The sequence below is a fragment of the Podarcis liolepis genome (assembly GCF_965112155.1).
Source record: "Podarcis liolepis genome assembly, chromosome: 16".
Taxonomy (NCBI): domain Eukaryota; kingdom Metazoa; phylum Chordata; class Lepidosauria; order Squamata; family Lacertidae; genus Podarcis; species Podarcis liolepis.
In genome coordinates, this window is record NC_139567.1 from 11,121,274 (window position 1) to 11,134,529 (window position 13,256).

A 13,256-nucleotide genomic window follows, 5' to 3' on the forward strand; every position below is an offset into this window, starting at 1 on the left:
TCACCTTGCCAACAAAGGTCCGTATAGTAAAACTATGGTTTTCCCAGTAGTGATGTATGGAGGTGAAAGCTGGACCATAAAGAAGGATGATTGCCGAAGAATTGATGCTTTTGAATTCTGGTGCTGAAGGAGACTCTTGAGAGTCCCATGGACTGCAAGAAGATCAAACCTATTGATTCTTAAGGAAATCAGCCCTGGGTGCTCACTGAAAGGACAGATCCTGAAGCTGAGACTCCAATACTTTGGCCACCTCCTCATGAGAAGAGAAGACTCCCTGGAAAAGAGCCTGATGTTGGGAAAGATTGAGGGCACAAGGAGAAGGGGATGACAGAGGACGAGATGGTTGGATACTGTTCTTGAAGCTACCAGCATGAGTTTGACCAAACTGCGGGAGGCAGTGGAAGACAGGAGTGCCTGGCGTGCTCTGGTCCAGGGGGTCACAAAGAGTCGGACACGACTAAACAACAACAACAAATACTAAGCTCGACAGCCCGCTAAGCTCTGAACTAAACAGCGCGCGAAGCAACAAAGGAGGAAGAAGAAAACCCTTTTTAAAGGCTGCAGCACCGTGCTCTCTTGCCAGCCCGGGAGCCCCACGGAACAGCGCCTTAATCCGCAGTAAACATTCCTAGGAATGCATTGATCCCTTCGCTCTGCCACCACTGGGCATCGTTCACGCGCCGCTTGACCCCCCACCCAGCAGCCCCGTTTCGGGGGGCTCCCTTTGCCAGCCTGGCAGCGCCCCCCACGCCGGGGCTGGCCGGTGGCTACCTTGCTTGAGGACCTTTCTGCGCGCATCTTTGTCGGTCACCAGAGGCGCGGGCGGCCGCCTGGAATCTGCCCGGAAAGGGTTGGAAGAGGGGCTCCGGGTGCCCAGAGCTCTCCAAATGCCCAGGAGGAGGAGCGCGCCCACGAGCGCGTACACCCACATGGCCGCCCCGGCAAGCGCTGCGAGGACGCCAAAGTGAGACCCCGGCTCAAAGAGCGCAGACATAGCACCACCACCAGCAGCCGCCTCCTCCTCCTAGTAGGCTGGCCGCAGCGCGCTCCTGCCCCTTAAAGGCGCAGTCCAGCCTCTCCCTGGGTCAAGGGAGCATCCTGTCAGGGAGTGCCAGGCATCCTCTGAAAGTGCAGCCAGGAGATCTTTGGAGAGCGGAGGGCGAGGGGTCTGGAAGAGCGGACGATTCATGGATATAAGGAGAGACCTGTCAGGGTTGCGCAAGGCCAGGGGACCTGTGTGACCCTCGAGGTTCTGCTGGCCTTCAACATGGCCAATGCTCAGGGATTATGATTATTTATTAAATTTGTATACCGCACTTTATCTGACAACCACAGGGTCAAAACATCAAAACACGACATTGAAACACAGAATACATATGATGGGAGTTGGTGTCGAACAACACTTTTTAGACATGCATGCATCGTTTTGAGATACAGTAATTCAGTTGTACTAGCAAGCTGGAGGTAAGGCTTCTTGGATATTCTCTGTGTGTGCAAGAGAATAATTTGTTCCAGAAAGAGAAGAAGTTTCAAGAAGCAGAAGGCTGTGGTTGTTCTGTCTATGCAGGGACATTTTCTGTGGGTTCTTTGGACATGCACAGTGTGAAGGAACTAATGATAACAACGGTTTTGTGTAACTTGTTGTATAACTTGTTGTGAGTCTCTGCAGAGTCTTGGACTCTTGCTGGACTCTAAGCATGCCTTGACCACAGCAGTGGTGAATGTCTGTATATAGTTGCTACCAATATGCTTTTATACCTGTCAAGTAAACTTCTACAGTTGACTGAATCTTAATGGTGTCCATGAGTGTTTATTGCCTACTTCCAAGGAAGGAGCTGCACTGAGATGTAACTCTGCTGAGTCTAGACACTGGCACACACACACACACACACACAGCGACAGTGATGCCAGACTCAATCCTTTCTAAATCATCTATCAGGGGTTGATGGATTGATCTAACAAAGCTAGCCCCTTTCCATCCCAGAGAAGAGAGCCAGGAACTTTGGGTGACACACCTACACACTGCGGCTAGCACGCTAATATGTCAGGACACACAGTTTGGAAAACAGACCAGGGTATCAGCAGGGTCATGTTGGCAGCAGAGTGCCAGGTAGCCATGAACAGCTCAAAGTGAGATATTGGGGGTAAGAGAAGTCTGGCTTGAACCAGAGCTCATTGGCAGCTGCTCTTCAAAGTGTCAGTCAGGTAAAGTCCTTTTTAAGTGGAGATGGAAGGGACGGAACATGGGAACATCTGCATGTGAAGCATATACAATCAAATCCTGGTTGTTGAACATAATCCATTCCAGAAGCCTGTTCAGCCTCTGAAATGTTAGACAACCGAGGCACAGCTTCTGATTGGCTACAGGAGCTTCCTGTACTCAAGCGGAAGCTGTGTTGGATGTTCGGCTTCTGAAAAACGTTCGAAAACTGGAACACTTACTGTTGGAGCCGAAAAGTTCCAAAGTGGAGGCGTTTGGGAACCGAGGTTTGACTGTACAGTGGTAGTTCGGGTTACATACGCTTCAGGTTACATACACTTCAGGTTACAGCCTCCGTTAACCCAGAAATATTACCTCAGGTTAAGAACTTTGCTTCAGGATGAGAACAGAAATCATGCTCCGGCGGCACGGCAGCAGCAGGAGGCCCCATTAGCTAAAGTGGTGCTTCAGGTTAAGAACAGTTTCAGGTTAAGAACGGACCTCCGGAACAAATTAAGTACTTAACCTGAGGTACCACTGTACTCTGCTATTGAGCCAGTTGCTCCCCTCAACTGTGCAACACTAAGCAACAGAGGTTGTGGATGGGCACAAGTCAAGCTGGTGTGTTGCTGAAGGGATCAGAGAGGGAATTTCGATGTGTACAGGGATTGAGAGACTACGGAGCAGTGCAAAAACTACTAATGACACCATTGCCCAAGAATGAATATTTTTGTTGATATTTACTGAAAGGTTTTTTGTGATTTTATAGTAAAAGAATTCCACCCACATAACAATATCCTGTTACAGGATGTGCTCCAATAAGCTTCCATTTCCCATATTTAATTTATGTGTCTTACATATCATACCATGGACAGTTATAGCTGATACAAATACTGATTTGCCCATTTGCCCATTAAAATTAAAACGCACGTCAGGGCACATCAAAACAAAACATGATACTTCTTAAAAAAACAACAACACACCACTCTAAAGGTATTTAAGATACATGTAAGGCTTTTAAAGAGGAAGATACTGGTTTGTTTGTTTGTTTGTTTGTTTGTTTGTTGGTGGGAGATGTATGTGGGAAGGGAAAGGAGTAAACCACAGGAAATTTGCATGAGACCTTTGAACTCAAGACACAGCTGCTTTCATCATGACATTTTAAAGTTTGTGCACCTAAGGTGTTTGTGCTAAAACCACAATGGGGTGGATAAAACCTAAAATGTAGCATGCAAATTCTCCATTAGACAAATGATTTTGTGTCTGTATGTCTCTGTGGACTTCAGGTGATTTAAACATTTGAATAAACATGGATAGGAAATGGCCGAACTATATTTTGTTGGATGTATGCAAGTGCCTGTAGCTATTATGCCTGTTGCAAAAACTTGTTCAGTTTCGACTATGGTTGAACTTACAATGCTTGTCAAAGGCTAATACCTGTGACATCAGTGACAAAAAGCAGTACAGTCCCCACTAGAGGCAACATCTAATGAATTTAGGCTCTTCTCCATCACTATTAAAGGGAACCATTTTTTCCAGTATCAAAAGGCTTGTGTCAATTCCTTCAGTGGCCGTTTGGAGGCACCTGTGATATATGGATTTATAGAGAAACTGCGAAGTTATACCTACCCTTCTATATGCAAATATAGTACACTTCACAAAACAATAACTACTACTTTCTTTCCTCATGCTAGGGTGGGAGGTATATTCTGATCACATGCACCAACTTCTGTGGGATTTAATTTCTAACAGATGCCTACTGTCTGATCCAAATGTATGCACAATCTTTTTTTATTTACTTTATTTAAAACATTTATAAAACACCTTTGATGCTACCTTTGAAGATGACTCGGAAGCAACAATTAATCCAGAATGTGGCTGCTAGACTGATGACTGGGAGCAGATGCCGGGACTGTATAACCCTGGTCCTAAAAAATCTACATTGGCTTCCAGTACGTTTCAGAGCATAATTGAAAGTGTTGGTGCTGGCCTTTAAAGCCCTAAATGGCTTTGGCCCTGTATACCTAAAGGAGCGTCTCCACCTCCATCGTTCAGTCCAGACACTGAGGTCCAGTTTCGGGAGCCTTCAGTGCTAGAAATGAAGTTACAGGGAACCAGGCAGGGGGCCTTCTTGGTAGTGGCGCCTGCCTTGTGGAACACCCTCCCAGTGGATGTTGAAGAGTAAAACAACAACATAAATTTTCATAAAGATCTGAAGGCAACCCTGTTTCAGGAAGCCTTTAATGGTTGTTGTTTTTCCTGTATTTTTTGCTAGATTTGTCCGGGGTGGTTGGGGTAACCCAGTCAGATGGGTGTGGTATAAGAAATAAATAAGTTGTTGTTGTTGTTGTTGTTGTTGTTGTTGTTGTTGTTGTTGTTGTTGTTGTTGTTGTTGTTATTCTATAATACCTAAGTGCCAGCTATTGTGGTTAAGAGCCCTCAGTTGATTCCCTCCTGCTATCTAAATCTCACTTTAAAACCATCTAATCCTGGGTCTCCATGCCACATCCAGCTGGGTCTGGCTGATGAAGAAGAGGGTGCATGTCGCAGATGCCAGAGGCATGTTCCAGTAACTATTCATTCTAATAGTGTATAATGATTCTAAAGAACAATATTGCAACAAAAATAATTTTCAAACAATGCCAATAATTTCTGGGACAATAATTTCACAAGGCTTGCCTTTTGGCTGATGAACGCCAGTACTATATACAGGGCCGGATTTAGGTTTGATGAGGCCCTTTATATGTCCAGCTGTCCTTCGTCAACAACAAATTGTCACTGTTTTTTGTGTTGAATATATGCTATATGGTAATTTATGAACCTAATAGGTAGCCGAAGCCATTTGCACATGCAGAATGTAGGCACCCTATATATAGAAATGAGCAAACCAGTGATATTTTAGGGAGCAGGCTAGCAGGCAGGGCCCATTACTTACATCATAGGAGCCTACACAACACAAAACACTGTTGCCATATGTAGGTTTTATTTTATTAGTTTTTTATCTGTTATTTTGGAAATGTACATCCAGTTTTTTTTCCTCTTTAAATTTTTTTAGCTATAGCTTGTTTAGCTTATAAGGGACGTGGGTGGCGCTGTGGGTTAAACCACAGAGCCTAGGACTTGCCGATCAGAAGGTCGGCGGTTCGAATCCCTGCGATGGGGTGAGCTCTCATTGCTCGATCCCTGCTCCTGCCAATGTAGCAGTTCAAAAGAACATCAAAGTGCAAGTAGATAAATAGGTACCACTCCAGCGGGAAGGTAAACGGTGTTTCCGTGCACTGTTCTGGTTCGCCAGAAGCGACTTAGTCATGCTGGCCACATGACCCGGAAACTTTATGCCGGCTCCCTCGGCCAGTAAAGTGAGATGAGCGCCACAACCCCAGAGTCGGCCACGACTGGACCTAATGGTCAGGGGTCCCTTTACCTTTACTGTTTAGTTTATACGTAAATCCAGTACTGAAATCCTTCTGTACCTTGAGTGTTGGGTTTTTTTTAAATTAGCTTTTGCGTGATACAAAACAATCAGGTAAAGAGTGAAAGGTACATCTATGGTCTCTTTTCAACTCGGAGTCTTTTTCACAGTTCGTTTTACATTTCGCGAGAGACGCTTTTGTCGTGGGAGCTCACTCTTGATCATGCACAACAACAACCTCCCGCAGGGCTACCGGACTGGGGAGTCGCGCAAGCTCAATGGTACAGAGCAGAGCGGAGCGGCAAACGCGCTCCCCCCCTCCCCGCCACCATCGCAGCTGACTTTACGCGGCGGACGGAATGAAGAAGGAAAGGCTGCTCGGTCCAATCCGAGGCCGCTGGGACTACAACTCCCGGCATGCAAAGGGGCGCGCAGGCGCGTTTGCCTGTGTGGGTGTTACAGGAGGGGGGGTTAGCAACAGAGCACAGATTGGAGGAAAAACTGAGGCTGGGGGGAGGGGGAAGCCCGTCGTTCGGTCCGGCTTGTCGGGGATGACGCCTCCGTGGGTGCGTTATTTGTGGGGGAGATGTGTGGGGAAGGGCAGGGGAAACTGAGGGAGGCGGGGGGGGCGTGACGCGCGACCTCGAATGTGGGAATGAGTAGACACGTGTCACTACCTATGCAACTATGTCTCTGTATAGGGGGAAGGGGGCGTGTACGGGCTTGTGTGTGTCTGCGTGCGTTACCCTTCCTTCCCAGGTATCTGACCTTAAGGAAAAGAGTATAAAAAGGGGGGGGGACAGCAGGACAACCGTATTGGTTTGGGGGCCATGGTGGGCGGGGATATATTTTTTTGGGGGGGTGGCGAATAAAGGTGGGTAGGACTTATTAGTTTGGGGGCCACAGTGGGAGGGGCTGTTTGAAAGGGGGAGGGGAGTAAGGGGGATCGGGGTTTTTTTGGGGGGAGGGGTGGCATGTGGGGGGGGGGCGGTTGTCCAGTTTTGCTGAATTTAGATTGGCCTCATAGCAGCCAACGTCTTTTTCTGAGGAGGCTTGTTGTGTTTACTGTGAGCTTAGTGGGTATATTTTGTGGTTATGCACAGGGCTATTTTTCTAGGGGGGGGGGAGGGGGTGCCAGAACTCTTTGTGAACACCTCCGTCGTTCTCTTAAGAATGGCAATGGTGCCCACCTGAGAGGTGCCAGGGCTGAGTTCTGGTTGCAAAAAAAGGAAAAGAAGCCCTGGTATGCATGTCCCTCAGAAAGCCAAAGAAGCGATTGGTAACACTTTTATTTTTCTCTTCCTCCCTTCTACCAGAATTGGCCATCGGAATGGTTGGCATGGATATTCAAATACAGTGGTACCTCGGGTTACATACGCTTCAGGTTACGGACTCTGCTAACCCAGAAATATGACCTCAGGTTAAGAACTTTGCTTCAGGATGAGAACAGAAATCGGCACGGCGGCAGCGGGAGGTCCCATTAGCTAAAGTGCTTCAGGTTAAGAACAGTTTCAGGTTAAGAACGGACGTCCGGAACGAATTACCGTATTTTTCGCTCTATAACACGCACCCGACCATAACACGCACGTAGTTTTTAGAGGAGGAAAATCTGTAGGCATGCCACCCGTAGGCATTCCCTCCATAACACGCACAGACATTTCCCCTTACTTTTTAGGAGGAAAAAAGTGAGTGTTATGGTGCAAAAAATACGGTAAGTACTTAACCCAAGGTACCACTGTAGTAGGAAAGGCTTCCCCTAGGCAGCAACCTGAAGGCCATGTGTGCACCTTCAAATTGCCCGATGCAACTGATGCTTCTCCAAGGCTTTTATTTTGCCCCCTTTGCCTTCCTCCTGCCTGCTGTGCAGCACATCTTGCTGCAACACAGAGGGGAAGAGGGTTGGAGAAATTGCAACTGTTCTTTTCTGTTGTTAAAAAAATGGGTGGGTGTGTTTGAAGGTAAGCTGCAGATCTCCAGATGAGAAGCCTGTACCTGCTGGTTTCTGCCTGTGCAGTTGTTAAAAGCATAGGTGCAGTAGGAGTAAAAATGTTCCCCCCAAATGTTGAATATTCATGCAGAAGCTCCTAGGTTGGAGAGTGTAGCTTCCAACTTCATCTGGTGGAATACTACCCTTTTTGCAATGTTGGGAACTGCAAGTTCAGTAGTATGTACTGAACCTTTGGAAAAATTAGAACATCTGTATGTATTAGGGGAAAAAACATGCCATTGTGGTATGAGAGATAGTGGCTAAGAGAATGAGATCTAGGAGGCTGCAGTTCAAATCTCACTTCAGCTGTGAACTGAGCTGGAGGTGGGGCTTAAGATAAGCTACCTTCTCTGGACCTTAGTCTTCATATCTGTAATATGGGGATAACAACACTGGGCTAGATGTCTTGCAAGGGCCTATTAAGATAATATACTCAAAATGAGCTTGGCGTTTAGCAAACAAACATCTGAATCAGGAATGGAGAACCTCAGGATTCTCAACATCATGTGTGGTTGGGGACGAAGAGAGTCTAGGAGCATGTTTTGGGGTGGAAACTCTGTATTCATTTTCTTTGATAGAAAAATAGGATGCAAAAGAGCTTAGGGCAGCTTTTGTGTGTTTACCAGCTGGTCCTGTGTGCAGTCATCTGCTTTGGTTTGTGGATGTGGAGATGTTCTCTTTCATTCAGTATAAAGCAGGTACACCTGCTTTCATTTGAGTACTCTTGGACGGCGTTTGCATGAGTGGCATCACTCATCCACTCATACATAAATATTCTCCCTGCCTTTTGTATTCAGCCACCACTCTTTTGCTCTTAAGTTGGTCCCCCAAGACTAGGTGACCAGATAGTTGTTTTTGGCCCTGCGCAATTCACCCTAAATCCAAAGTGTGGTTCCTTGTTCTTTAGTTTCTGTTATGTTAAACAACTGATAAATGTTCCCCGGTACAGCTCTGCATAAAGCTTAACCATGTTCTCCGTTTCCTCATAGAAACCTGGGTGCCTTTGGGACTCCGAGATGATAATTCATTCTCTGGTGACTGTGATTTCATTGTTTCCATTAGGGTATGAACCGATGCAGCACTGGCAACTACCAGAATGAAGAACAAGCGGTTTCTTTTCCAGCGTACAAAGCTTTGCATGTAAGTGTAATCTCTTAACTGGCCGAGGCAAGATTTGAACTGGAAACTTCCTGGCCTGCACTGTTGGCCACTTTGCTGCACCAGCTGTTCAGACAGCCGATCCCTATATAGCACCACAGTTGTAGTGTAGTGTAACCAACATACTTAAATCCGCAGTAATGGAATATTAATAAGGAATTTTGTTTCTGCCAGCATAGTAAGGTGTGGATTTTTCATTGCACTAGTTCTTCCTTCTGTGCTGGCTGGAGCTGATGGGAGTTGTAGTCCAAAGGATCTGGAGGGTGCCAGGTTGGGGAAGGCTGCACCAGTGCAACTAATAGTTTGCTTGTAAATATGCAGATGTGGTATTTTTAAGCAGGCACCTTTAGTAAGGTAAACGTAAAGGGACCCCTGACCATTAGGTCCAGTCGTGACCGACTCTGGGGTTGCGGCGCTCATCTTGCTTTATTGGCCGAGGGAGCCGGCGTACAGCTTCCAGGTCATCTGGCCAGCATGACTAAGCTGCTTCTGGCAAACCAGAGCAGCGTACGGAAACGTCATTTACCTTCCCACCGGAGCGGTACCTATTTATCTACTTGCACTTTGATGTGCTTTCAAACTGCTAGGTTGGCTGTAGCAGGGACCAAGCAACGGGAGCTCACCCCGTCACGGGGATTCGAACCAACGACCTTCCGATCGGCAAGTCCTAGGTGCTGTGGTTTAACCCACAGCGCCACCCACGTCCCTTGCACCCTTAGTAGTTCTTGGAAATTTAAATGGAACGTAGAGTAGGAGGCAGCTTAGATCAGCCTATTTCTATAGGAGGCAGACAGCTATTGCTCCTTGTGGTCAGTCATACCTTCCCCAAAACCTTGAAGGGAAGCCTCTTATAGAGCACCTGCAGCGTTTGAAATGGCAAAGACATGGATGAATTGATACACAACTGCACTGTTCACAATGTCTATAGCGCTTTTCAAGGTAAAGTCCTTTGCAATTTTTTTTTAAAAAGTAACTCAGCTTTCCATCCATTGGTATTTATGAAGCAACTTAGCAGCAGTATAGCATGATGCTGCTGAAAAAATCCACATTATAAAGATTACTGCTGTGATCACAGCCAGAGCCAGCCAAATGATTATCTAGTGTCCTCTGAAATAGTTTCCTGTCACCTGAACCCTATTAATGAGGTAGCCGTGTATGTCTGTCTAGGATGAGAGTTCCACAATTTAGGTGCTACCATTGAAAAGGCCCTGTCTCATGGAACAGCATAATCTTACATTTCATGTGATGGGGGAGATGGATGAGGGCACCAAGTATGATCTAAGTGAGTGGATAGAATCATGGGCGAAGCTGTCCCAGCCCCAAACCACTTAGGACTTTAAAGGTCAAAACCAGTGCTGTGTATTGGGCCTAAATGCCTAGCAGACACTGGTGCAGTTGACATAAAACTGAAATACTACACTTTATGTGGGAACTCCAGTTAACACTCTTGCTACCACAGTCTGAACCAGTTGCTATTTCTAAACACTTTCCAAAGGCAGCCACACGTGCAGTAGTCTCGTCTGAATTAATGTTATTAGGGTATGAGTGACAGCAGCCAGAGCTATATCACAACAGTTCAGTCTAAGAAATGGTGGTTGGAGTCCTTATTCTCCCACTCTTCCATGCTAGTATGATTTCTTAGCTGCTTCCGCCATCGCTTAGTTGTCTGCATGGAAATCGGTGTACAGGATGGCACCAGTTCCAAAGCTGACTTTAAATTGAAACTGGCGGTAGCAATTTGCCAAGTACTGTAGCCCCGATCTCAGCCCAAAGGCATTCAGATGCATTAGCCTTGACAATATTTTGCAAAAGTCCGTCAACAGGTTAATGTGGCATTTTACATTCTGATGACTTCTCCCGCTTTCAGATTTCTGCCTTGAAGCAGAATGGACTCTTGCAGTCTCTGTCAGCAACACCCAACGGATGCAGAGAAGCAGGTAGGGTTCCAGTTAGCTGAATGTTCCGCTGTGAGTTCTGTTTCTTTTCTGATGAAATGGCACACCGAAGGAGCTATAGTCATCATCCTGTCAGCAACTGGGTCATATACCTTTGATCCCACTGAGAAGATTGTTTTAATTCTTTGGGTGAGCTTAACCAAACCATCCTTTGCTAATTTAGTTCCTGTGTTAGGAATCTGATGCTCTTAAACAATATTTTAATCCTGGATGTTATTTTGACTGGAGTGTGGGCAGGGTTATGGGCATCATTGCAGCATTATTATTATTATTATTATTATTATTATTATTATTATTATTATTATTGGTATTTTATTGTAAGCTGCCATAAGGCATTGTGGAATCCAAAATTTCAAAGTAAGTAAGTGTTGCCCTTGGGTGAAACCTAGTGAATGTTACTGTTGGAGGCATTATGCCTCTGAATGACAGTTGCCGGGAATTGTTACTGGGGAGAGGCCTGTAGGAATTTGGTCCTGTTTGTGGGATTCTTATATGCTTTTGGTTAGCCACTGTGGGTACAGGATGCTGGAATCGATGGGCCTTTGGCGTAATCCAGGATGTTATATGATATTTAATGAGAAAGTTGTGTAATTACAGCTTTTGATCATAGCAGATAAGTCAAACAACTTGTTTGCTGTGAGTACAAAGCCTTCATGATAGTAATGGAGAGTAGTCACCACTGGCTGTGTGTGTGTGTGTTTGCATCCATTGAAATCCCCGTGTTTCAGAGTTTGATTTACATAAGATCGAAAACACAGTCTCTGCAGCTTACAGTCTGAAAGACACAACTATGAAAATGAGGGATGGAGAGGTGAGGAAGCCACAAATTCAGGCACCAGTTCTTAAAGTTACAAATGACTAGCTTGAATGGAAACAGCTGAGGAAAAGTGGCAGCTGAATGGAACTGGTCTTTCAGATCCAACGGCATGGACCCCATTTTCCACCTCTGCCTCTGTTGCTGCCTGATGGAATGGCTGCTACTAGGTGACAGTTAAGGGAGAGAGGAGCCCAGTGGAGCTGGCCTCTTGGCCAAGTCACTGGAGTTGGCCCTTGCTTCTCATCTCTTCCTCTCAGTGGCGTAGCGTGGGTTGCTAGAACCCGGGGCAGCACAAGTGTTGCGTCTCCCTGGTGGAGCCCACACAGAGGGGGAACGGAGCCTGTCTTCAACAGGATTCTCACCCGCTGCCTCTGTTCACCTGCCCACTAGACCAACCCACCTGCCGCTGTGCCTCAGAAGCCGGAGCTCTGTACCTGTCATGGAGGAAAGACATTAGCTGCTATCCAGTGCAAGCAGATTGCCTTAGGAACATAAGAAGGTGTCTTATACAAAGTCTGACCATTGATCCATCTAGTTCATTATTGTCTACACTGACTGACAGCAGCTCAGTCAAGGTTTCAGATGGGGGGTCTTTTCTAGCCCTCTCTGCATATGCTAGGGATTAAACCTGGGATCTTCTGCACTGAGCTGTGGCCTTTTCCTTGGCTTGTGGCACAAAATAGTCAAAATTTATTGTCAGTCAAGGCAAGGGCTAATTTTTTTAAAAAACAGGAGCTGCTTTTCACCTTAAAGCTGCTCTTTGGGAAGTGGTTCCATAGTTGACATGGTTCCATGATGTTTTGTCTCATCTCTCTCTTTCTCTTTGTTGCTAGATATTAGTGAAGAGGTTCTGCGAGCCCGAGAAGAATGGGACAGTGTGGCAAACATCCATTCGGAAGGTATGAAAGCAATGGCAATGACATTTCCTTCTATTGGGACCAGTTAAACATGGCAATAGATTAATTTAGATGACTGTAAGAAAAGCAAGTGCTGAAGGTACTGTCAAAGAGCAGGAAACATGTCTAAGAATAGTATGTGGTGGGTGTGAAAATGTTGGATGTGATTCAGTCTGGGAATTATCAAGTTATAAAGTATTAGCTATGTATAAGTTACTAGTGCTTCAAGTATTTTCTTCAGTCAATTCAATAATCTGCTGCTTACTGGTATGTTTAGCGCTATGAGAATGGTGGAAACCCAGTACTCATGAAAAACCTAGTAGGCAAACTCAGTGGCTGTGTTTGCATGAATAGCTCAGGTGTGATTTTAACCACGTTTGTTGAACAAGCCAGGATCAGTCTCATAAATGAGCAATGTAACCATGGTTTGCTTTGTATCATTGTCACATGTCCTGGGGCATGGCATCAAAACAAATGGGGATAATGGATTTGGACGTCACAAGAAACCTAACACAGAGACTATAGTTAGTTAGCTGGGGTGGGTTTGGACATACAAACCACAATTAAGCTAAACAAACCATAGATTTAGTGTTCTATACAAACCATGCCTGCATGTGCACTACGCAATCATTTTCCCACCATGGTGTTTCTGAATGTGTGTGTTTGTGTGTGAGTGTGTACACATACACTTACTATATGCTTCATATTTTCAGATATATGCAGTTTAATGTGGGAGGCAGGGAGAACTGCATCAGGATTAATATTGCTTCAACCCTCTCAAATCTACCTTCAAAATTTCTGGATGGCAAAAAATTTAAATGGACCAATAGC

At 45.7% G+C, this 13,256-nt stretch overlaps 2 protein-coding genes across 9 annotated transcripts in view; one reads left to right on the forward strand and one right to left on the reverse strand.

The window, feature by feature from the left end:
* Positions 1-1,022, reverse strand: part of LOC310695695 (all-trans-retinol 13,14-reductase-like) — a 34,540-nt gene extending 33,518 nt beyond the window's left edge. Inside the window, exon 1 of one of the 2 annotated variants that reach the window (XM_083480521.1) lies at positions 772-1,022. In XM_083480521.1, coding sequence (XP_083336647.1) covers positions 772-994 — 223 coding nt within the window. In that variant the 5' untranslated portion in view covers positions 995-1,022. The remainder of the gene's footprint in view (positions 1-771) is intronic. The other variant, XM_083480522.1, reaches the window with a different exon arrangement.
* Positions 1,023-5,950: 4,928 nt separating this feature from the next.
* The window catches only part of ELMOD3 (ELMO domain containing 3), a 28,519-nt gene continuing 21,213 nt past the window's right edge, over positions 5,951-13,256 (forward strand). For 2 of the 7 annotated variants that reach the window (XM_083480620.1, XM_083480623.1), the window contains exons 1-4: positions 5,951-6,061; positions 8,662-8,739; positions 10,625-10,694; positions 12,363-12,428. In XM_083480620.1, coding sequence (XP_083336746.1) covers positions 5,972-6,061; positions 8,662-8,739; positions 10,625-10,694; positions 12,363-12,428 — 304 coding nt within the window. In that variant the 5' untranslated portion in view covers positions 5,951-5,971. Of the gene's footprint in view, positions 6,179-6,238; positions 6,372-6,940; positions 7,033-8,661; positions 8,740-10,624; positions 10,695-12,362; positions 12,429-13,256 lie in introns of those variants that run through there. The other 5 variants (XM_083480619.1, XM_083480624.1, XM_083480621.1 and 2 more) reach the window with 5 other exon arrangements.